Raw genomic sequence first — 25,777 nt, forward strand, 5'->3', positions numbered from 1 at the left:
CTGAATATGTGTGCTGAAAACACATTTTGGTCTTCATGAATAAGGACATTTTATGGTTTTCGTGTAGTCTGAGAGAATTTTACATGGATGGGGTAAGAGAAATCCCACCGAGGGGCTGTGACATCATCCCCCCCCCTCGCTCACATCCAACACCAAACAGGGCCCGGGGTCTGGTTCTCGTTTGGGGCTACTCTTTTCCTTTTTTTCCTCTTTGCTCCCACCCTCTTCGGCCTCCTTTTTTCTTCTTCTGTGGATAGAGTGGGAGGAGGAAAAGAAAGGTGGCAAGGCTCCAGAAGTCGAGAGGTTTGTCCCATCGCAGACTCGGAGTCCGTACCACAGCTCCTCTGGTGAGAGACTAGGAGGTTGTCTGTCCGTCTCTCTGTCTTTGCTCCTTCTGCTCTCAGTTGCCCCCCCCCCCACATCCTCTCCCTGAAAGACTTTTCTTATCATCTCCCCTCAAACCCCATGCCCCCCACCCCACCCCCATCACATCCTTTTTCATCCACCTCCCGTCAGGAAGAGTTGGTGCAGCCAGGGGATTTACACCGGAGGATATTGCCCAAGAGGGCACTGTTTTCTCCTTTGGTATAAGTGTTTCTTACAGTTAACGAAGAGAAGAAGACAATACCTTGGAATACATCCAGTTCCATACAGGGTAAGTAGATTATAAATGTGGGCCTAACTGGGAAAGTTTGATGTTTGGTGGCTTACTTTTGTGCAAATGGTTGCAATGTGCATACTCAAACTAATCCTTTTTTGTTGCCTCCTTTGAGGTTGACATTGACAATGGCATGTGCATGAAATTGAACATACAGTTGGAATTCCAGTTGTGACTCGGGAGCTTACACTGTGTGCCTTGATCATAGAGTTGCAGAGGCCTTTTGACCTGCTCATAAATATCAGGCAGCATGCATTTATCTTATGAGCGAGAGCAGTAGTTTGGCGGAGAGACTCATGGAAAGGGCTAAAGGGGAACCACAGACTAGTCCAGAGGACTGAGATATATATTGTTATGGAATATACTAGTCGTGTGTGTGTGTGTGTGTGTGTGTGTGTGTGTGTGTGTGTGTGTGTGTGTGTGTGTGTGTGTGTGTGTGTGTGTGTGTGTGTGTGTGTGTGTTCCATATGCTTTTTCTATTTGCCATCATCTTTGTATTCTTATTTAGTTTTTAAGAGGTTTGATATCTGCAACCTGACCTGACCAACGTTATATATGCAAACTTTATTAAATTATATTCTTGAGAGAACTGAGACTTTCCTAGCATCAAAGATCCCAATAAAAATACCGGGGCTGACCCGAGTATTTCCATACAGAGAGCTGCAGACTTTTATAGACTCAAACAAACAGTCGGTTATTTCAAATTGTACTACTAAATTATATCATCTTCAGTGATCTGCAATTGGATCAAAAATACATTCAGCCATATATTCAGTGTTAAAGGACGGAGTCCATTGTGCAGAACAGAAAACCTCAACAACTACTGTGCCCCAGCACACAGTGGTGGTTGAACAGATTGAGGCGATGCAACGGTAGCGCACACAAAGACCACACCCTCTCTAAGGCCGACGCAAGAGTGGAAAGTGTGAAAAGTCTATTTTCCACCCCACTGGCCAGATTTGGCCGGGCCAGCGGTCTTTGGGTCCCCTGGAAGAGGGGAGTGGGGGGTGGAGGATTGAGCCTGTCCAGGTGTGGGCCGTTAATCTTCATCGCCGCCTGCATGTCTGTCCAGGTGGAGACGGACAGTTTCCTTTACTTTTTAAACAAATATTAAAAGAAAAAAGGAAACATAAAATAATGTATAACTTCATGTGACAAAGGAACGGTAATTTTCACAACAGCGTTACATGCTACGTATCTAGAATAATACGATGGGATCCCGTTTTACTATGCTGGAGGCGCTGAATTCCCCGCCGCTCACCAGTGAAATGGAAAGTGAGGGTTGCCTCCGGCTTGCGCTGCTGTTTGTCTAAACATAAGGTTTACAAGCAGCCGCCCTGCACGCCCATATATAGCCGTACCTAAAGAGCACACTCAGGACAGACACCAAATAGAATCCCATTTTATTGGCTGTTGCCAACAGTCTCTTCTGCTGCTTTGGTTGATGGAAACAAACAGGTTTGCTAGTGTGATCAGAAGCGTGCCAGGTACCTTATTTACGAAGATAAGTCAAATTCAAGAAAAGTACTTTGGTTACTTTGTGGGCCTGTCCGTTGACCAAAGTCATGTGGACGCCCGGATAGAGGCGTCCTGTAGACGTAGCCGGAGCGCGGTGCTTGAGGGAACATCTGCTAGGTGTCAGACGAGCTCTAACTCACTGCTGGAGGAGCTGGCCGCCCTGTCTGCTGGCTCCTCCCCCTCGACCCAACCCCTCCTCTTAAACTCGGCCCTTGATCCGCCTCCATCACCTGCAGCACACATGTCATGTTCAAGAGGCAGAGCCTGGGCTAGGCCTGCCCTAGGATTGTGCTGTGCCTGCCCTAGGGCTGTGCTAGGTCTATGATAGGCCTGTGCTAGGACTGTACAGGGCCTGTGCTAGGCCTATGCTACGCCTGCACAGGGCCTTAGCTATTCCTGTGCTCGGGCTGCAGTAGGCCTGTGCCTAGTGCAGGCCTCTGATAGGGCTACACCGGGCCTTTGCTTGGCCTGCACAGGGCCTATGCAGGCCTGCACTGGGCCTATGTAGGCCTGCACTGGGCCTATGTAGGCCTGCACTGGGCCTATGCTAGGCTACGGGGCTGGGCTTTGGGTAGCAGGGCCAGGTAGTGGGTCAGAGTGATTCAAACCTCATGGCCTTGTTCATTTGTTACCTACGAATGAAAGACAATAGGTACATTATCACACCCTTGATTATTTAATCGTATTTAGTGTCACATATTAGGAGCTGTGACAGGTAACCCCTTAACAAGAAGCAGGAAGGGGTCTGTCTGGTGAAGTGTTGAGAGAGGTGCTAATGCAACCTACGTGAGAATGTGAATCATAAAGCCCAGGGAAACACCTATTCAATGGAAGGGTTACTTATGATCGTGTGTGTGTCCGTGTGTGCCTGCCTGCGTGTGTGTGTGTGTGTGTGTGTGTGTGTGTGTGCTGCAGAAAGAAAAAGCAATAAACAGACAAAGCCATATGCACATAGTGTGCATATGGCTTGGACTGTTTATTGCTTTGGATTGGTAAAAAGAACATATGTTTTTTTGGCAATGGACACCCATTATGGTGTCTTTATGCTTGGTTCATTATCACATGCCTTTGCCATGAGGGAACCAGAAGGACGGGGTGTATGCACAGAGTGCTGCAGACGGTTAGATGTTCTGTTCTGTACTGGAGGATGAGGTCGGTTGCTGGAGTTCCTGGGGTCACCCTTAGTGGGTGGCAGGCAGCGTGTCATTAATATTGTTTCCCTTTAATCTTGTGGCTCTGACTGTTGTTGGTACAGTAATGAGGGGATGATTATAACATTATTGATGTGTGTTTTTGTTTGTGCATGGTTGCTAGTGATATGTTCCTATGAACATGCTTGTGTATTACGTGTGTGTGCTTGTGTGAGTCTGTGTGTGTGTGTGTCCGTGTGCGGCTGTTGGTGTGTGTGTGTGTGTTCATGTTTGTTTGTGTGTGGGTGTGTGTGTGTGTGTGTGTGTGTGTGTGTGTGTGTGTGTGTGTGTGTGTGTGTGTGTGTGTGTGTGTGTGTGTGTGTGTGTGTGTGTGTGCGTGAGTGTGTCTCTGTATTTGCGTGTGGGTGTGTGGTCTTGCCTTAAAAAGATAAACTTGTGAGGTCCGGCTTCACAATGTGCTTGACAGCAGCTATTGGTTTGCTGAGACACTCCTCAAGGAGGGCCACAGCCCGCACAACCTTGAGGGTCCCATAAAGGAGTGCTTTAAAGAGGTGTGTTTGTGGTGGGCTGGGCACAGGTGCTAAGAAGTAGGTTACATGGAACACGCACCTCGTGGCATCTCCGTGTGTCTCCAGTATTGACTGATCCTCATTAAGAAAAAAAAACATTTTTGATTGATAAATTAATCCAACTAATTACCCCAACATGAAGAGCATGTGGGCGAGCGCCACTTGATGTTGTAGAATCGTATGGAAAAATGTGTACACTGGCCAGACTGGATTTGATTGGAATTCACTAGCCTTTGAAATACCACTATTACAAATCAACTGTTACAATTTATAAAAGAAAGTGTATTGCATTTTGTTAGTTGAGATAGATTCCTCTTGTTGTGCAGACCCATTTAAAGGTCCCTTGACATGCCGTTTGAGTGTGATTAGCCGTTACAAGCCTTAAAGAGAGAGAGACAGAAGGCCATAGAGATGTTAGCGCCAGATAGGCAGAGAAGAAAATATTGGATTTACGAGAAACCCTGTAGTGACATGTAGGATGGCTGGCTAGCACTTAGCCTCTCAATCCGGAGGGGCTTAGCACTCTTGTTTTTGCAAGACGGTGAAGGAAGTTCTGAGATATCTCAGACTATATGACATAACACATCTGCCTTCTGAAAAATGTCTGGTTAAACGTGGGACTCAAATAAAAGTATTGTTTTAGCTGGGATAGTTTGAAACATTGCTTTGGAGTTGTAATTGGTAGTAAACTGCATTGTGACCACTGGGATGGCTGATTGGATGTCCCCAGTGAAGAGCCTAACCAAGGAGCAGGTAGTATGTAAACATGCTGCTGCAACCGTAACTCAGTGCGCCATAGGCAGGCCTGTGCTATGACAGCCTCATGCTAGTGTTTTATCATCCATGGTTTAGTTCAACTGCAGCTGACCCAAGACTTGCCGTCGCTATGAAAGCTTTTCTTTCAGCGCAGAGACCAACCACCTTTCATTCAATTCCCACAAGCTTTGCAAATGTTTGCTTTCAATTAACAAGAGTCACAGGACCTGGAGCATAAGCTATTAAACCACATGGAGCGAATTAATGATTTGTTAGTTGATGATGAGTCAATTATGTTTTTTTTTAACCTGCTAATTTTCCGGTTCTATTTTCAATGTTTTACTTTCTGTTCTATTAAAAACTACATTGAGTCTGCTTAACCGGACAGTGATGTAATGTCTCCCCTGTCCACCAGAGGGCACTAGTAATGCAATGTATCTGAGACAGGAATCCTAGCCTTCTGTTATAGTTCATAGTACTTCAGTCTTACCCTTAACAAATGCACATTTATGTCACGTTTTAAGAAACCTTTAATTTCATTTTCGATTTTTGACACTACTATATAATGAACCAACAGTTCCTGATTACTCTGACCTTTCTGTCAGAAGGTCGCCTGGTGAAAGCCATTAGTTCTGAGGGCTCCAATGGGCCTCAGGCCATAAGCTTCTCTCATTATCCATCAGCCACTTAATGAGGAACACCTACTCACATGATTACCACTCAAGTCAAACAAGGCACGGTGTGGTTTCCACAGATGAGGGAGTGTAAGTGCATTACCGCATTGTTGCGTCACCTTTATCTTGGTCTTTACCATGGATTTTATAAACCTTGCACTGTCTATAACCAAATAATGTATTACCAATAAAACCTGCATGACCACCTGGCACGTACAACATTAGGAACAAATAGCACATTAGAAGATTTAAGACAGTAGAATATTTTAATAATTTGTTTCACTGACTCTCTTGCTTTTGCAGTTCTCTATCTGAAAAAAAATACATTCACACACACACACACACACACACACACACACACACACACACACACACACACACACACACACACACACACACACACACACACACATTGTTACTTTAGCTGTATTTGTTATATCCCTTTAACCTGCTGACAATTAAGCATTCAAAGCCCTGAAATGTAGTCTGTTTAGTGAAGGAGCTGCTGTAGAACAAAACCATAACATGTAGAAAGTAAGTGTTGAACATTAAGAGCAGGAACTCTGGGCTTTTCATTTTAAAAATGAAATGATGAAAGACCTTAAAGATAGCCAATTTGAATGCGTCATGGAAAGCTTGGACAACACAATTGCAGCATTCTGTGCTGCCTTGACAACATGAAGTCAACAGCCTGTGCTGCTTTGACAACACGATGACCACGCCCTCTGCTAACTCTGCAGGTGTCCTCGTTGGAGTGGACGATGGGGAGGCATCTGCTGCTACCGCTGTGCGCCCTCCTGGGCGTCCTGCTCGCAGGGTCCCTCCATAAAACCGAAGCACAGGAAGGTAAGGTTCACACGGTGCTGTTAACCTCCACAGCAGGGACCCCCTCCGTCACTCTGCCAGTAACGCATTTCCCCCCAGTTTCCAGCAATGCTCACAGCTGGCCTGAGGAGTGTGGTTATCTCATTGCTGCCAAACAGTGTGTCCAGATCTGGGTCCACGAGGGGCAGCTCCGCCTGAGCGCAGCCAACACATCCCAATACAGATGTTCAGTTTAGCTCATTCAAATCCACAATTGGACCAATGGTTATTATCGTTAAATACAAAAAGAGAAATTCACACCAGCGCTGAGCATTGTTACAAGCTGGACCTATTGAGTCTCTTGACTATGTGTTTAACTTAAGGTCTGTGGAAAACCAGAGTACCAAATCCAGTGGAGTGGCTTTCCTATAATTCAAAAGTATATTTTTATTAGTACAAAAACATTAAAATGATCTTAATGTATTTCCTGAGAATAATGTTGCAGCAGTTGTAGTGCGATCAAATGAGAGGTGATGGTTTCGTTCATACACTGGACTTTGTACTGGGCTCTTTATCATCTCAATGGGTATCTCCTCAAAACAACGGCTTTTCTCTTTTGAAGATTGCGCTCAAGGCCTACCAGCCGATGTATACTTTCTAGTGGATTCGTCCTGGAGTATGGGCCAGCAGAACTTTGAACATGTCAAGCACTTTCTGCTGGGGGTGATCAAAGCGCTGCATGAGAGGGCGGGGGACAGCTTCCAGTACGCCCTGGTGCAGTACAGCGCCACGCCCCACACACAGTTCAAGCTGAACACCTACGCCGCCGCCGAGGACGCCATGGAGCACGTGGCGGCCATGCGCTACCGCGGCGGCGGCACCCGTACAGGCCTGGGCCTGGACTTCCTGATCCGAGCCCACATGACCACGGCGTCGGGCAGCCGCGCCGGCGGGGGCGTGTCCCAGCTGGTGGTGGTGCTGACAGATGGCCGCTCGCAGGACGACGTGAGTGAGCCGGCGCGGGTGCTGCACCTGGCGGGCGTGGAGGTGTTTGCGGTGGGCGTGCAGGGCGCCGCAGAATGGGAGCTAAAGGAAATGGCCAGCCGGCCCGCTGACTCTCACGTGTTGAGCGTAGACTCTTTTGTGGCCTTGAGGGACATAACGCAGGATTTAGTAGCGGGGATCTGCGGCGCGGTGAGCCAGGCTCTGGGCGCTCCCGTGGGGATGGAGGCCCGGGATGTGGCCGCAGGCGGGACAGGTAACGCCAGAGGGGTCGGCACTACCATACTAATTTTCCCACGTCATCAGACAGAGGCGGCTGCACAGCAAGCCTCCGTGGGGATCTAGGATTAACGCAATCAAGGGTTCTAACCACTATAACCCCTCACCACCTACCAGCAAGATTAACATCACTTGTTTTCGTTTGTTTGTTCTCACCCCATTTGATATGCTTATAACACAATTCACCAGACAATTATGCATGTTTATAGACATTGTTGAGCAACAGTTTGGTTGCGAATAGCCATGTTAAAACACAGTAATGCTTGAGCATGGAACAGTCTTAGCTGTGTATATAATTGCTAAGCGCTTTCCACATTCACACACACACACACACACACACACACACACACACACACACACACACACACACACACATGCAGACACGCACACATACACACTTACATATATATTTGAGCAAATCCATAAGAGAACCCAAAAGGAAGTGTGGCCTGTTATTAATAATATTAATAAGAATAATCTTATTACAAAGGTTACTGGGCATTTTTACAATGGCTAACCTTCCACCACTGCTTGTATGGCGTTTTTATGTTTGTCTTTTTCATTGTCAATGTGTCAATCACAATAAAACATGTGATCTATTCTGCACTTGAAACAGTGATGAACTTGTATGGATCCATCCTTGAATAGCAACAAGTTATCATTTTACATTGTTATACAGTAATGTATTCCTACATTGTGTTAGGGTTAGGGCCTAACCCTTTAGGGCACAATGTTATTGAGTAATAAGTGAACAAATAAAAGTTACCTTTAATAAAATAAGTGAAAGATGGGAACTCTGAAGCAACAAGGATGGACCACAGGGTCATGACTGGTCACTTTATCTGGGGTCTGTAACATGAGTCTGCATGGTGTGGCTGAACTCAGTGGAGTAAATATTTAGCACAGGGGCTTCTGCACCTGTCTTACAGGCTTTATAGGCAAATCGTTAGGATTATTCTAATGAAATATAACAGGCAAAGTCCCCCCTTAGTACTTTCAAACATAATCCATTATTATTTTCATAACTAGTAGACATCTGGTAATTAATAACCATAATTGCTAAAAATACAGGAATTAATTAAAGGATAAGAATACAAAAAACAATTATATATCCCTAGCTCCTTGGTTCAGCCTACATGTAGTATGATTTGTTTTGCAATGTTTGTGTTTTACAATTGAATGTAACTTGACACATGCAAAAATGTGCTAGCATGCAGTTTTTTGTCCCTCACTGTTTTAACACATTCACTTTGTTGCACTTTGTTCTGTTTTGTCTCTCTCTCTCTCACTCTCTCTCTCCCACTCCTTAAAGCACAAGAGTCAGCCGACCTTGTGCTGTTAATTGACGGATCAAAGAACGTTGGAGCAGCAAACTTCCCCCGTGTGCGTGATTTGGCTTTGAGAATCATTGAGGGCCTTGATGTGGGCAGGGACACTATTCGAGTCGCCGTGGCCCTGTACAGTACTGACCCAGAGGTTCAGTTCTATCTCAATAGTTATGAGAGCAAGGCGGCGGTCCAGGATGCGGTGAAGGGCCTCTCCTTCACGGGAGGCGAAGAAGCCAACCTGGGGGCGGCCTTGGCGGAGGTGTCCGAGAGCCTCTTAAGCCAGACATCCGGGGGCAGGGCGGAAGAGGGCGTGCCCCAGGCTGTGGTGGTCATCAGCGCCGGGCCGTCCACGGATGACACTAGCGTTGGCGACAGGGCCCTTAAGAAGGCCAACGTTATCACGTTCGGCCTTGCCATCGGTGGCACCACCGTCGCTGAGCTCGAGTCAGTAGCCTCTGACAAAAGCTTTGTGCTAGAAGCCCCTGATTTCCAAACGGCAGCAAGCATGGGTGACCAGCTGCGGCCGTACATTGTTGGGGTCGCCCAGCGTACCATTGTGGTTCAGAATGAGTTCACTGAAGGTATGTTTCTTCACTGCATGGAGGGTGGGGCAGCGAGTGTTGGTGATGCTGAATCAAAGCAGATAGCGTTTACGAGGTTCATAAGAAGTATTGTGACATATAGTTGGGCAAGGTAAGAATTCCCTGTGAATAGTCACCTAAAGAAATGTATATGCGTTGGAATGATCACACCTACAGACTTAAAGAGCCAGTGAGCCCACTGCTTCAGATTGAATATGAACACTATGCCACAACCCGGGTCACAACCCAGGCCAACTTCATGATACTTTTTCAGTTCCGGCATTGTGAACGCGGGTATAAAAAAAACACACTGTGGCGTTAGACAGGTCGCCCAGACAGATCTCCACACGTCCACACACACTGCCCAGACAGAGCTCCACACACACTGCCCGGACAGAACTCCACACGCACCGCCCGTACAGAACTCCACACACACCGCCCAGACAGAGCTCCACACGTCAACACACACAGACTGCCACTGCCACATGGTCGTGACGTCAGACTACCTTATCCGAGGTAGTCTGATGTCAACGACCAAGTGGCAGTGGCAGTGCGGTCTGTGGGAACGAGACTATTCCTCTAAATTAGGGACTTATTATTAGTCACTGACAAAATGGCATAGATTACTGTGTTTATGATCATATAAGAAAAAAAAGATTTATGGTTTTGGAATCGATGGCTCTTGAGACTATGGCCCCGTCCACACGAAGCCGAAACGGGCAAAACTGTTAAGGTTTCGATCTATCCGGTTTCGGAGTATCTCCGTAAAGACGGAGTCAAGCGAAACCGGGTAGATCTGTAGAAACGCTGTAGTACACATTCCAGGCCCATAAGGGGCGCCGCTTCTGCTACAGAAATCCAGAAGAAAAATAAATAATAAGAAGAGGCGAGCATGCGCACAAAGGGTGAGACTCCGCGGCCTTAACAGTCATTGGCTAGAGGGTCGAGGGGTGGGGCGTTGACGTCATGGTTTACATGTGGACGGAAGGCCGAACCGTACAAGGCCTTTGCGGTTTCGCCATGAAATTGGCTTCGTGTGGACGGGGCCTATGAATACCTATGATTGGCTGACAACACAAAAGGATTAGCATTGAATATCATAAGCATTTATTGATTTAAAGTCATTTGCTTTCGTCTCTTTCAGCCATTGCAGTAGGCAGAAGGGACATCGTTTTCCTTCTGGACAGCACAATGGGCGCAACCATCATCAACTCCATGCGCGAGTTCATCAAGCGCTTCGTTGACACGATCCCCATTGGACCCGACGACGTGCAGATCGGTGTGGCCCAGTTCAGCAACGTTGGCCGGCGTGAGATAGATCTCAACAGCTATGGAACCCGTGATGAGCTCTCTGCGGCGCTGGGCAGAATCAAACCCAAAGCCGGCCAGACGGTGAACATCGGAGCCGCCCTGGACTTTGTGAGGACCAACATGTTTCAACCTGACAAGGGCAGTCGCATCCGGCAGGGAGTTCCACAGCTTCTGCTGGTCCTGACCTCTAAGAGGTCCAGCGACAGCGTGGATGCCCCAGCCCAGGCCCTTCAGCAAATGGGGGTTCTGACCTTGGCTGCGGGATCCAAGGCTGCCGATGAGGCTGAACTGAGGCGGATTGCTTTCGATGACTCTCTGGTCTTCATGATGAAAGACTTCCGCTTTCTGGTCCGCAACCCCAAGTCGGTCATCTCTCCACTGTCCACTCTCAGTGGGGTTGTGGTGACAGAAGGACCTGGTAATGGTTACAAGTTATACTTAAACACGTATTTAAAGCACTTACACATGTTACAAATAGATTGTGGATTAGCTTTATTCTATAAAACAAATGTGAGATAAATACATTCCTCAAGTGGCTTCTAATACACTTCTGCATTTTACAATTGATTGGTTATACCACCTGTTCATTGAATTGATCCTGACTGGAAACATCTTTAATGTTAAAAAGGTGGTAATGTGTTTTTACCCTCTGCTGTTCCTCAGAATTGGAGATAACCACTGTCCAGACATCTAAAGTCATTAGGGACATTGTCTTCCTTGTGGATAGCTCCAGCTACGTTGGGAACCAAAACCTCCCCTACGTGCGTCAGTTCATCACTAAGGTGGTCAACCAGCTGGATGTGCGGCCGGAACGAGTCCAGATTGGCCTCATGCAGTTCTCTGAACATCCCAAAATTGAATTCTACCTGAACACTTACCAAAACAAGGAGGACGTTTTGGACAGAATCTCCCAATTGAGTGTAACCGGGGGAAATGTATTGAACACAGGAGCCGCCATGAATTATGCTCTATCCAACATGTTCCAATCCTCCAGTGGCTCCAGGAGGAGCCAGAATGTCCCTCAGGCATTGGTTCTGATTACAGGGGGCCCTTATCAGGATGAGGTTGCAAAGGTTGCAGATAGGCTGGCTCTAGCTGGAGTCCTGACCTACACAGTCAGTACTGGACATGCAGATCCAAACTTACTACGATCAGTGGCCTTTGTTCCAGATTTGGCCTTCCATACGGAAAGTTTTGCTGACATGCCACAGCTCGCTGAATCAATCTATCCGCCATTGATAACGGTAGTCGGTGACACTGATGTGACTGAAACCACAGAAAGTCCTGAAGTCCCAAGTGGTGAGCTCTCTTTTACTTGCCGTAAAAAACTTTAATATTTAAGTTATTCAAATGACTATAATTCAAATAATTTTGCATTTGTTCATGCTGTGGTTATCATATTACAATAGGAGAATAATTTGGGCAGTGAGAAAATATGTGTAAATTGTATTTTTTTACTTTGTTTAATAATTAATTGTTTTAATAATTTCTTATTCATTTTTTCTATATTTCATCTAGATCCTACAAGGGCTGAGAGGGATGTAGCTTTCCTCATTGATGGCTCAGACAATGTTCAAGACGACTTCCCCTACATCCAGGATTTCATCCTTAAAGTCATCCAGCCACTTGATATCGCAAGGGATAGAGTGCGTATTTCAGTGGTCCAGCATAGTGAGACGCCAACTTCTGTTTTCTACCTTAACACCTACCAAACCAAAGACGAGGTAATAAGAGCTGTTAATAACATGAGGATCGCTGGTGGGCGTAGTCTGAACACAGGATCTGCCCTAAAATTCATGAAGGAGACCATCTTGTCTGAAAGTAATGGCAGTAGGGCCCGACAAAATGTCCCACAATTTCTGATTGTCTTGACCGGAGGTAGATCCAGGGATAATGTTAAAGATTCCGCCGTTGCGCTGAAGACCGGGGGAGTGGTGCCATTTGGCGTGGGTGTCAAGGATGCAGACATGAGGCAGATCCAGGACATCTCACACAACCCATCCTTTGCTTTCAAAGTGAAAGAATTCAGTGAACTGAGCACAGTCCAACAAAAGCTCAACAACTATGTGAGCCTTCCCAAAGAGCAGCTTCAAGTTGTCCTTGAACAAGGTAAGCAAAGCGTTTCATTAGTATATAAAGTGTATCTTTCAAATGTGATAAGAAATGTGATGATATTGGTGCCCTAAAAACTGTACCCTAAAATGACTTTCATGTGTTGTGTCTTAGCACATAGGGATGCTGAAAAAATTGATATAGTGTTCCTACTGGATGGCACTGATGGTACAAAGGTTGGATTTCCAGAAGTACAGCACTTTGTAAAAAGTATAGTTGAGAGGCTCACTGTGGAGGAGGACAAAGTAAGGGTATCTGTTGTGCAGTATGCCAATAGACCTGAAGTCAATTTCTATCTGAGTTCTCACAGAACTAAGGATGATGTCTTGAATGCCATAGATGGTTTAACCCACAAGGGTGGAAAGATCCTGAATACTGGGGCAGCTCTCCAGTTTGTCAGACACAATATCTTCACAGCCTCCACAGGAAGTAGAACACTCAAGGGCGTTCCCCAGGTATTGGTTCTTCTAACAAGTGCCCAGTCCAGGGATTATGTCAATGCTCCAGCTGTGGCTCTTAAAGATCGAGAAATCATAGTGCTTGGTATTGGAGTGGAGGATGCCAATCTCCCCGAGTTGGAAAAAATTGCTTTCCAACCAGATTTTGCATACAAAGTGAATGACTTCTCTGAGTTGCCATTACTTCAACCACTGCTTGTTGGTAAATTAAATGTGTCAAAAGTTGCAATGGAATATCCAGGAATCCCAAGCTTAATAGGTAAGATTTTTAACATTACATTGCTTATACATATGTAAAAAATGCTTCAACAGGTCTTCAATATTCGGTCGAGAATATTGTTGCATGAACTTTTCATGCATCCTTTCAACTTTCCAAAGTGTCCTTTTAGAGCAAGATGTTTTGCCACTTTTTCCCAGACTTTGCATTTTTTATTTTCAGCTACTAGTTTAAAGCAGAATGTCAAATCATTGACTTCATTTGTCTACACTTCTCATCGTACTTGTCCTTCATGCTGCTAAACAGCATGCATTTTCTTCTTCTACGACTTTGGATTCTCTGCAGTTGTTTCTTTGTAGTTTGTTTTCATCTATACAGACATTATCAAATCTTAAACACCAGGTACTTGTATTCCGTGTGTTTCTAGTTGATACAGCAGGGGGAAAAGGGACATAGGGCCCTATTTTAACGGTCTGAAACGCAAGTGGGAAACGCAAAGCGCAAGTAGCTTTGTGGGCGGTTCTACGGCGCTATCGCTATTTTACAGGCGGATAAATGACACTTGCGTCGCGGTGCAAGTGTCAAAAGGGTTGGTCTGAAGCAGCCTAGTTACCCGTAGGTGTGGTTTGGGCGTAACGTAACGAGAGTGCCAGCTCCCATCCCCTTTAAGAGCCATGAGCGCATTTGAATCGGAGGAGTTGATATTTTGACAGCGCGTCTGCAGTCTCCGATGAGACAGATGCACATGAATTTCAAACTGCAAATGGCTCAGTTTATTGCCAAATAATATGGCCTAATTCACACATGGAATAAGGGGTTTTCTTCCACAACTTCAGAAATACTGAGTCCTCAAATAAATTTCGGCAAAGAAAACGTATATGATATAACATATGATATGCGGTAACTGTGGTTCTATTTAATGATATACGCAATACATTATAAACTTTTTCTTATCAGTATTGTATGCTATCCTAATATGCATGTGTCCCCGCGGTAATAGACATTGCCATTGATTGTATTATGCGTAACGTGTTTAGTTTGCGTGTGTTTAAACAGAGCACACACGCGCGCCCGCATTCATTCATTATTTTTAACACTCACTCGCGGTAAAACAATGTTTTTCACGATCAAATACTCATCAATCCTAAAAGTTATGGGCATGTAGGCCTACATGATGTCTCTGTCAAGAAAATATGTGTTTGCTGTACGGTGTTTGCAGATGCATTGATTTAAAATTACAACTTATTACCGCTGCATCAGCTGTTCTTTCCCAAATAATTTACCAAGAATGTGAGGCTAGGTAGATGGGAGAGGCAAAGTGTATGCGCGAGGTGCACAAGCAATCCGTATGCATCGCATGCGCATGCATGCCCCTTAAAATAGCATCTGAACAACGCGCAACTAACTTTAAACCAGGTATTTCCTGGTCAGTAGCGCAATGGTATTCAGAAACGGCAAAATACCGTTTGCGCCAGAACACGCCTCCTCCTTCCGCCGAACCGCCCCTTGCGGCGCATGATCAATCCCTAATTTACCGGCGAGTGGCGGTGGTGGGAAAAGAACGCTCTGCGCCAGTTGTAAACTAGCAACGACACATGCGCCAGTGACTAAGTCACTTGCGCCGGATGCAAGATAGGGCCCATAATGTTCCTCCTTGACAGTTCTGAAGACTCCAGAAACGGATTGCCGGCCATTCGACAATTCATCAGAAGAATGGCAGAAGGACTAGACTTTGATGGGGAAAACATTCGTGTGGCGGTTGTTCAGTATAGTGGCGACACCAGAGTATATTTTAATTTGCTAACACATAAATCCAAAAGAGCTATAATTCACGCTGTAAGAAGTCTTCGCCATAAAGGGGGTGTACCTCGCAACACTGGTACAGCAATTCAGTTTGTTCAGGATAACGTTTTCTGTTTGTACTTACTGGAGGCCACTCCAATGATAATGTCGCAGTCGCTGCAAACAATCTGAAGCAACTTGCGGTTCTCTCTTTTGCAATCGGAATGAAAAACACAACAGTTGAAGACCTTCAAGAAATTGCGTACTCCTCCAAATTCGTTTTTAACTTACCAGTCTTTGGTGAACTCTTGTCTATTCAGCCGGAAATCCTTGCTTTTGTCCAATCAAAAATGGGAATCAAACCGCCTACTATTGTAGGTAAGAAGTATCATTGATTCTATGCTGGGAATCAATGTGATCTTGCGCGATCTTGGTACTTGTATGTGTAGATAGTATTCTCCTTATCATTACCAATGAAATCATCGTCTTTTGAGGAATACTATTGTTTTGTTTCATGCAAACAGTTCTCACTTGATGCCTGCCTGACCTCATGGAGCATGTTTGTTCCCATTCATAAGATTAGCTCTTTCTTGAGCGAATGATAAACAGATCATTGACCTGACCTTTTACTCCAGATTTTTCTGTTCCATATAATTACTATCTAACTTTCCTTTTTCATTCAAAGACAATGGATGCACTTCCTTAACACCGTTTATGTGTGGAAGTTTACATGGATTTCTTGTTAGCTAGATAACCTTAAATGTTTTGTAATTTAAGACTACATTTCCAATTTTTGCATGAATTGTTTGCTAGACTTTCTAGATGTTTGATGTGCATGACATTTTTAGCACTGCAATGAAAAATATATTTATTGTTGTGGTTAAAATAACAATAATATATCCCAAGTTTGTCTTTTGTTTTAAAAATGTACTTCCCATCTCTCCTAGTCAAATTAAATGCAACACAGAAGGACATAGTGTTCCTATTGGATGGGTCAGATGACACAAGAAGAGACTTTGCTGAAATGCTCAGCTTTGTCCAAAAAGTTATAGAGGCATTGAATGTTAAAGAAAACAAAGACCGTGTTTCTGTGGTCCAATACAGCAGCGATCAACAGACTCATTTTGACCTTGGCACGTATAAAGGAGAGCAGGATGTTCTTGCAGCCATCCGGCAAATACAACAAAAAGGAGGCATGCCCCTGAATACTGGGGCAGCACTTGACTATGTGAGGAGAAATGTCTTCACTGAGTCCTCTGGAAGTCGACGCCTTGAAGGTGTCCCCCAGATTCTGATTGTTTTGAGTGGGGGAAAATCTCAAGATGAGGTTGCCAGTTCTGCCACAGCCTTGAAACTGGAACAGGTCATTGTGTTCAGCATAGGCTCAAGGAATTCAGATTTACTCGAGCTCCAAATGATGGCACATAGCCCTTCCTATGCTTTAACTGTGCCTCGATTCAATGACCTGATGAGCATCTATCAACAACTTATGTCATTTGTGAAAAGAGTGCCTCGCCAACCAAAATATATGCAAAAGACTGGATTAGGTAAGAGGACATTTATTTTGCCATTTACCATCTTTTCTACCCAACGTGTTAATTTCATGGTGTATGGCAAATGAAGACATAAAGTGAAGACATAATGTGCAACCTAATTAAGCAAATTTTCCTTCCATAAAATAGCATTCACAGATAAACGGGAATCCATCCACCGAGATTTTGTGTTTTTACTGGATGGCTCGGATGACGTTCAGAATGCGTTTGAAGCAATGCGTGGCTTTGTTCAGAGAATTGTGGCAAAATTCGACATAGATGAAAACAGAGATCGCATGGCATTGGTTCAGTACAGCGACGACTCAGCTGTCGAATTCTATTTGAACACTCATAAATCACAACAGGAGGCTGCCAATGCCATACAAGCTCTGGTGCATAAAGGAGGAAGTCTACTCAACACAGGAGCAGCTCTCCAGTATGTGAGGGACAATGTCTTCACGGTTTCCTCTGGGAGCAGGCACCAACAGGGCATCCCTCAGATATTGATTTTGTTGACAGGAGGGCAGTCCAGTGATGATGTTAGAAATGCGGTGGCAAACCTGGAAGAAATGGATGTGACATCCTATGCTTTGGGAATGATGCATGCTGATGCTACTGAGCTTTTAAGTATTTCACATGAACCCAGTAATGTGTATTTTGCAGCAGATTTAACTGACCTTGCATATATGGATGCACGTTTATTTTCTACCATTGAGATGGCTAAAGCAACAGCTAATGTGGCAGCTCTATATGGTAAGTCCAATCACATCTTGCACATGATTTATCAATACAACTCAGCGCTGAATACTGCTCTTAATAGTAATATGTTTTTTTGATAACCTTCATACAACAGAAAACAGCAAGAAAGACATTGTATTTTTAGTTGATGGCTCTGATGATTCCCGGGGAAAATTTCAAGATATCAAAGCCTTTGTGCAGGGAATTGTTGTGACTTTGAATTTGGAGAAAAACCAAGACCGTGTGGCTGTGGTCCAGTACAGTGACACAGCAGAAACTATATTCGCTTTGAACACACACTCAACAAAAAGTGAGATCATTACAGCAATAAGAAGCTTAAGTCACAAAGGAGGTTATCCACACAACCTGGGAGCAGCTCTCCAACATGTAGAGCACAATGTCTTTACTCCAGGCTATGGAAGCAGACGTACTGAGGGAATTTCACAAATAGTAATACTACTGAGTGGTGGGAGATCTGGAGATGACATTAGAGCCCCGCTCAAACACCTCAAAGAAACGGGTGTTATTTTAATTGGGGTTGGAACAACTGACGCAGATACGCTGGAACTACAGACAATGTCTCACAAACCTAACTATGCCCTCAAAATCAATGATTATGGCGAGCTTTCGACCATCCAACGTGATGTTTTATCATTGGTGGATGAGGTTTCTGTTAAAACAGTTTACACTGATCCCATAAAGAGTTTTGGTAAGGTAGTATTTCTCTTGCCTTCCCTGCTAAAACATTACTTTGTTAATCCTTAATAATACCACAAAAATTTATTCACTAGGGCTGTAACGATACGCGTATCGAAACCGAAATCGCGACACTCAAAGCCACAAACCTGTCTTGCGGTGTGAGAAGGCTGAAGCGCGATATGTATGGCGACACATTAGTGCCGTAATTCACTAATGTGATAAAAGATGCATTCGGCTTATTATATTATTCCACACGCGTAGATGTTAACTGCGAGCGCGCAAATGATATCTGCGTGTGCAAAACAGCCTCTCGCGCGAGCAAATTACCTCAGCGCGCGCAAAACAGCCTCTCGCGCGCGCAAATTACCTCAGCAGGCGCAAAACCTCTCGCGAAAGATGTTTTTACGCTCTCGCTCGAATTTAATTTTGGCACTATGGGGGAGGGAACCAAGGGCTTTCCTATGATTGGCCGTTTCTAAAGCGCGATATTTGATTGACAGCCCTCCTCAGCCCTCTCATTCAATTCTGATTTGTACAGTAAATGGCTGAAACGATAGTTACGTATTGTAACTCCAGATTCTATGAGTATAGGCGCAGCCTTTTAAGTGTCGGCCTCATTGTCCTTTAAATAGCTGAAGAAAAGCTGTTTATTGGGAGCAGACTATATCTGCGAAATGCGGACGTCGTTGAGGCACGCCGCACGCGGACGTAATTGAGGCCCGCGCTGTTGGTGGTCGGGGATTACAAATTTTTCAGTGCTACGGCTCACGCCTAGGGATAACCCAATAGCGATAGCCTTAAAAGGCTGCGCCTATACTCATAAAATCTAGAGTTACAATAAGTAACTATCGTTTCAGCCATTTACTGTACAATTCAGAATTGAATGAGAGGAGGGCTGAGGAGGGCTGTCAATCAAATATCGCGCTTCAGAAACGGCCAATCATAGGAAAGCCTGCCCTGCCTTGGTTCCCTCCCCCATAGTGGCAAAATTAAATTCGAGCGAGAGCGTAAAAACATCTTTCGCGAGAGGTTTTGCGCGCGCTGAGGTAATTTGCGCGCGCAAGAGGCTGTTTTGCGCGCGCTGAGGTAATTTGCGCGCGCGAGAGGCTGTTTTGCGCGCGCAGAGATCATTTGCGCGCTCGCAGTTAATATCTACGCGTGTGGAATAATATAATACGCCCGAATGCATCTTTTATCACATTAGTGAATTATGGCACTAATGTGTCGCCATAGATATGCCCTTTCTAACTCTTCGGTCAAATTGTCCGATTGAAATTTGCTAATAATTTGTCTGAATAATAGTCTGCTGACAGCGCGCCCTCCTATCGATGCCGTAAGTATGTGACGAGATGCCCTCTCTGTAATGACAGCTCTCCGTGGCTACGGAGGATTGCATTTCTCCACAGCCGTCGAAGTCCTCATATGCGATATGAACGACATTTATCCAGAGTGGGCCAAGCGCGAAAAAAATTGCCTGTGTGATCCTGTCTCTATTGTTTTGTGTGATTTGACTGGCAGTTTGTCTGCTTATAGGTCGGAATGAAGCGGCCACCGATTATTGACAGGATGGGTACTTTATTCTACCGGACTCGTTCGCTTCTTCACTAGACACACGCGCTACCGCTCGCTCTCCTCGCTCGTCCACTCACTCGCTGACGTCACTCACACACGCATACGCACACTGCCATTCTCGCGCACACACATATGCTACTCGTAACACTATGCCTCGTTATTGCGACGTTCATGTTTTTCCTCATCTATTGAAAGTTAGGCTATTAAACATGTTTCATTCTATACGGCCTGATTATGTCATTATTTAAGCTACATAGCCTAATAAGAAGCGCAGTTAAAGGGGCCATATTATGCCTACCAGCAAAAAGCATCCTCCAACTGCAATCTTTGGTTATTTCTTTATTAATTTAGCTATACTTTAATAGTATTCTTTCTGTTCAAATCTGTTTAGTGTTCCAAATTATTTGTTATTAAATGTTACATTAAGATAATTGGTATATATGTGTTGTTTAAATAAAATGCTTTTTAAATTTAAAAAAATCGTGGGATGTATCGAACCGTGGGTCAAAAATCGTGATACAAACCGAATCGTGAGTTTGTATCGTTACAGCCCTAGTATTCACTATTGATTTTTCTTATAATTATGTCTTATTTACATTTTTCATCTTGACAAGGTTTACTACTACACCATATACACTGTTTAGAATTAGAATAGACTTTCACTTCTTTCTTTTTGGTGTCTTTGTTTGCAGATTCAGAGAAAACTGATGTAGTGTTTCTTATTGACGGCTCATCTGACGCTAGAAATGGCTTTGAGGGAATCCGTAGCTTGATGGAAAGAATTGTTGAAAACATGAAAGTCGAAGCAAATCACGACCGCGTGGCTTTGGTTCAATATAGCCGTGATGCCACAACCAATTTCTATTTGAATTCATACTCCATCAAAAATGATGTGCTGAATTCCATAAGAACTATCAGGCACAAGTTGGGAAGGCCCCTCAACACTGGCAAGGCCCTGGAGTTTGTCCGAGATAATGTGTTTTCTGCTTCAGTTGGGGGCAGACGTGCTGAGAGTGTGCCTCAATATTTATTTGTGTTTACTGGTGGAAGATCAGGGGATGATGTCAGAGGGCCGGCACAGTCACTCAGAGACAGTGGAATTAAGACCATTAGTGTTGGAACAACAAATGCTGATACTTTAGAACTGCAAACCATCTCTTTCAACCCATCGCATTCTTTCTCCGTCATGGATTTTAACACTCTATCTCATGATACCTTATACTCAATTGCAAAAGATATAATGAGTGGTGCCCAGGTAACAACAGAAATCCGAACTCTTACGGGTAAGAAGCAGATATAAACACTCTAAAACACAAATTAATACAATTTCGAGCAAAGTCTTTCAAGCATGGATTTATAAAATTGATAATTGTCAGATATAACCTTATGCTTACTTTGAACCTCTTGTATCAAATTTAATTGTGTTTTTCAATCTATTGCAGACACTTACGATGTTGGTGATGTAGAACAACTAAAAGCTGATATTGTTTTTCTCATGGATGGATCTGATGAAATGCAGCAAAGTGCCAGGGGAATTCAATCTTTTCTCAAGGAATTTGTTGAACGAATAGATATTGGGCCAGACAAGGCACAGGTTGCTATTATTCAATTCAGTGAAAAACCGACTCAAGCCTTTTATCTGAATACATACTCATTAAAAAGGGACATCTTGAAGTATGTAAGCGATTTGAAGTTAAAAGGAGGCAAGCAAGTGAACACCGGAAAAGCCCTTGATTATGTGGCAAGGAATGTCTTCACATCATCTGCTGGAGGCAGAGCTCTGACAGGAGTTCCTCAGATACTAATTCTCTTAAGTGGCAGGAAGTCACAAGATGATGTCCAGGTTCCGTTGGAAGGTTTGAACAATGCTGGAGTGGTACTTTTCAGTGTTGGAGTGGGAAATGCAGATTGGTTGGAGATGCAGAGTCTAGCACACAATCCCAGAGATGCATATCTAATCAAAGAGACTTCTGATTTTTCTGTTGTGCGGCAAAAGTTGTTATCTCAAATTGCTTCTCACAAAGCTTCAATCATCCCAAGTATAGGTGAGTGAAATAAAATACATTGTTGTTTTACTTTTTTGTTAGCTGGGCATTTATGTCATTTGAAAAATACAATTAATTGTGGTATCTTAGTTTCAGGTCCAAGTGTGAAAAGGGATATCGTTTTCCTTCTTGATGGGTCTGACGACAATAAGGATAGATTTACATCTATGCTTGATTTTGTTGCCGAATTGGTGAGAGGCCTTGACCTGGAAAAGGGGAAGGATCAAGTTGCTATTGTACAATATAGTAACAATGCAGAAGTTAACTTCAACCTGAATACTTACCAAAATAGAGATGAAGTCATGACACACATAACAAACCTTAAGCAAAAAGGAGGAACGGCACAATACATTGGAACTGCTCTAGAGTTTGTAAGAAACAATATATTTGTTTCAAAAGCTGGAAGCCGAAAACATGAGGGAGCAAAACAGATACTTGTCCTTATTTCTGGTGGCAGATCAAGAGATTCTCCTCGAGGACCATCAGTTGCTCTGAAGGCTGGTGGTGTTATTACATTTGCCATTGGATCAAGGATGACAAACGTGGTTGAATTGCAGGGAATTTCTTCGGATCCAAACTATGCTTTCCTAGTCTCTGACTTTGCAAATTTTGACAGCATTCAACACACATTGGTGACTCACATGAGGAGAATCAGTAGTCAAAAGGAAACTGCATCTGGTAAGATACTAACAGTTTGAATGATCTACTATTATCAACAAATTCTATTCATATGAAAACAGATTCTAGAAAAGATAATGTATTCCTTCTGGATTAATTAATTTAAGCCTAAATTCATATATTACAAAATTTGACGGATACAAAAAAATTATGCCATTGATATGTTAAGCTCCTCTTTGTGCTTTTCAAATAACTACTGCAAATACAGTCCCCCTGATCAATGTTTATTATTCATGTTTTCAAGTTGAGGGCAGCCTGGCCAAAAGGGATGTTGTGTTCTTGCTGGATGGATCTCATGGCACCCGAACTGGATTCCCAGCAATGCGTGACTTTGTGCAGAAAGTCGTAGAGACGCTCAATGTGGATGACGACCGAGATCGAGTCGCAGTTGTTCAGTACAGCAGTGATCCAGCTGTCCAATTCTATCTAAACACGTACAAAACACAGGGCGACGTCATTGCTAATGTCAGGGGCTTGAGGCACAAGGGCGGAAGACCACTTAACACTGGAGCAGCGCTCCAATACTTGAGGGATAATGTCTTCACTGCCTCGGCTGGAAGTAGGCGTCTGGAAGGAGTTCCACAGATGCTCATAGTCCTCAGCGGTGGAAGGTCCTTTGACAGCGTTGACGCAGCAGCCACCGCTCTGAAGGAGCTGGGGGTCTTTACCCTTGCCATTGGAACCAGTGGCTCTGATAGCAGAGAACTGCAGAAGATATCCCATGGTCCCAATCAGGCTCTGTCTGTGTCTGATTTTACTGACCTTCCCAGTGTCCAACAGCAACTGCAGTCCTCAATGGAATCAGTGGTCATTGTTGTAACTCCAGAATCTCCCACAGTTTTAGGTATGTTCCCAAGCGTGGCCATTTGTTGTGGTGTCAGATTAAATGATGTATTTTAGGGATAACCTGAAGCTATATCAGCTATGTCAACCATGTGCTCAAAAGGGAAAAGGTGGCATGCTTAATCACACATAGTAGCCAAACGTAGGCATTTGCAGTCGTGCACAATCAATGTCTGTCCCCAAAACAAATGTCCCTTGCTCATCAATGTCTTTGTACGTTTGCTCAGTTGACCATGAGGTTGCCGGGAAGGATGTAGTATTCCTTCTGGATGGCTCTGATAACACAAGGAATGGATTTGCTGCCATGCGTGATTTTGTTCAGAGAATGGTGGAGGAACTTAATGTGGGCGAAAACAACGACCGTGTGTCAGTTGTCCAGTACGGCAGAGACGCAGAGGCCCACTTCTATCTGAACACATACACCACAAAGGACGATATTCTTGACACGGTCAGAGGACTCATACACAGAGGGGGAAGACCCCTCAACACCGGTTCAGCCCTCAAGTATGTCCGAGACAACGTGTTTACGGCGGCCTCTGGAAGTAGGAGGCAAGAGGGCATTCCTCAGCTACTGATTGTGCTGAGTGGAGGGCGATCTAGTGACAACGTAGACATACCGGCGTCTGCCCTCAAAGACAACGGGGTCTTAATTCTAGGCATCGGAACTAGAAATTCTAGCACAGAGGTTCAAAGAATCGCCTCCGATCCTAGTTATGCCCAGTCTGTGTCTGACTTCTCTGACCTCCCAAACGTCCAGCATCCATTCGCCTCCTCTCTTAGCCATGTAGTTGTTGGGGTTAAACCAATGACCCCTACAGTGAGAGGTAAGACACTGTTGCTAATTTCAACGCAAATCATGTTGTACCTTTTGGTGCCTTCCTGCACGTAATGTCAGCACAAAGGCCAATGCTTGCATGCCGCTTTCAACTTTAGCATCAATGTTCTGTTTTTCACATTCTCCCAGTTGACCAGAGAACTCCAAAAAGGGATGTGGTATTTCTTCTGGATGGCTCTGATGGCACAAGGAATGGATTCCCTGCCATGCGTGATTTTATTCACACGGTGGTGGAGAAACTGAATGTGGGAGAAAACAACGACCGTGTGTCTGTTGCCCAGTACAGCGGAGATGCAGAGGCCAATTTCTATCTGAACACATATAACACAAAGGAAGATATTCTTGACATGGTCAGCGGGCTTAGGCACAAAGGAGGCAGGCCCGTCAACACCGGGGCAGCCCTCCAGTATGTCAGAGACAACGTGTTTACAGCCTCTTCCGGCAGCAGGCGCCAAGAAGGGGTTCCGCAGTTGTTGATCCTTGTAAATGGTGGAAGGTCTTCTGACACTGTAGATACACCAGCGTCTGCTCTTAAGCAGCTTGGAATCACTGTCCTTGGAATTGGAACAAGGAACTCTGACCATGGACAACTGCAAAAGATCTCCTCTAAGCCAAATTATGCTTTGTCAGTGTCCGACTTCAGTGACCTGCCCAACATACAAGAGCAACTGTCCTCTGCCATCAGCACAGTCACAGTTAGGGCCACACCAATGACGCCAACTGTAATCGGTGAGCTATTAATCGTCTCCAGAAGGCCATTAGACCATTCAAATGGGCCTTTTAAGACGCCAGATGCATGTCTTGCTAGCTCATGTGATTGTTCCCAAGTTTTTAGCTCAAGCAATGTTTGATAAGGCTGAGGTTAGACATCTTTTATAACAGGGTTTAAGGCAGAAGCCTATATATTTTAAAAAATGCTAATAGAATGGATTAGCTTCTGTTTCCGCCTTTCCCAACACATGTGTAAATACAGCCCCCTAATCTTTGTCTACTATTATTATTTTCTAGTTGAGCACAGCCTGCCCAAAAGGGATGTTGTGTTCTTGCTGGATGGATCTCATGGCACCCAAACTGGATTCCCAGCAATGCGTGACTTTGTGCAGAAAGTCGTAGAGACGCTCAATGTGGATGGCAACAGAGATCGAGTCTCAGTTGTTCAGTACAGCAGTGATCCAGACGTCCAATTCTATCTAAACACATACAAAACACAGGGCGACATTGTTGCTAATGTCAGGGGTTTGAGGCACAAGGGCGGAAGACCACTTAACACTGGAGCAGCGCTCCAATACTTGAGGGATAATGTCTTCACTGCCTCGGCTGGAAGTAGGCGTCTGGAAGGAGTTCCACAGATGCTCATAGTCCTATGCGGTGGAAAGTCCTATGACAGTGTTGACGCAGCAGCCACCGCTCTGAAGGAGCTGGGGGTCTTTACCCTTGCCATTGGAACCAGTGGCTCTGATAGCAGAGAACTGCAGAAGATATCCCATGGTCCCAATCAGGCTCTGTCTGTGTCTGATTTTACTGACCTTCCCAGTGTCCAACCGCAACTGCAGTCTTCAATGGAATCAGTGGTCATTGTTGTAACACCAGAATCTCCCACAGTTTTAGGTATGTTCCCAAGCGTGGCCATTTGTA

At 44.6% G+C, this 25,777-nt stretch overlaps 1 protein-coding gene across 6 annotated transcripts in view; it reads left to right on the forward strand.

Moving 5' to 3' along the window:
- The first annotated feature begins 314 nt into the window (after positions 1-314).
- Positions 315-25,777, forward strand: part of LOC132475787 (collagen alpha-3(VI) chain-like) — a 79,785-nt gene continuing 54,322 nt past the window's right edge. The window contains exons 1-18 of one of the 6 annotated variants that reach the window (XM_060077094.1): positions 315-655; positions 6,067-6,172; positions 6,753-7,388; positions 8,724-9,320; positions 10,465-11,049; positions 11,295-11,930; positions 12,150-12,740; positions 12,858-13,460; positions 16,148-16,747; positions 16,883-17,485; positions 17,586-18,179; positions 20,434-21,024; positions 21,184-21,786; positions 21,877-22,464; positions 22,709-23,308; positions 23,535-24,131; positions 24,272-24,871; positions 25,151-25,750. In XM_060077094.1, the coding sequence (XP_059933077.1) occupies positions 6,088-6,172; positions 6,753-7,388; positions 8,724-9,320; positions 10,465-11,049; positions 11,295-11,930; positions 12,150-12,740; positions 12,858-13,460; positions 16,148-16,747; positions 16,883-17,485; positions 17,586-18,179; positions 20,434-21,024; positions 21,184-21,786; positions 21,877-22,464; positions 22,709-23,308; positions 23,535-24,131; positions 24,272-24,871; positions 25,151-25,750 (9,709 nt within the window). In that variant the 5' untranslated portion in view covers positions 315-655; positions 6,067-6,087. The remainder of the gene's footprint in view (positions 656-6,066; positions 6,173-6,752; positions 7,389-8,723; positions 9,321-10,464; positions 11,050-11,294; positions 11,931-12,149; positions 12,741-12,857; positions 13,461-16,147; positions 16,748-16,882; positions 17,486-17,585; positions 18,180-20,433; positions 21,025-21,183; positions 21,787-21,876; positions 22,465-22,708; positions 23,309-23,534; positions 24,132-24,271; positions 24,872-25,150; positions 25,751-25,777) is intronic. The other 5 variants (XM_060077097.1, XM_060077100.1, XM_060077095.1 and 2 more) reach the window with 5 other exon arrangements.

The sequence above is a fragment of the Gadus macrocephalus genome, chromosome 17 (genome assembly GCF_031168955.1).
Source record: "Gadus macrocephalus chromosome 17, ASM3116895v1".
Lineage (NCBI taxonomy): Eukaryota > Metazoa > Chordata > Actinopteri > Gadiformes > Gadidae > Gadus > Gadus macrocephalus.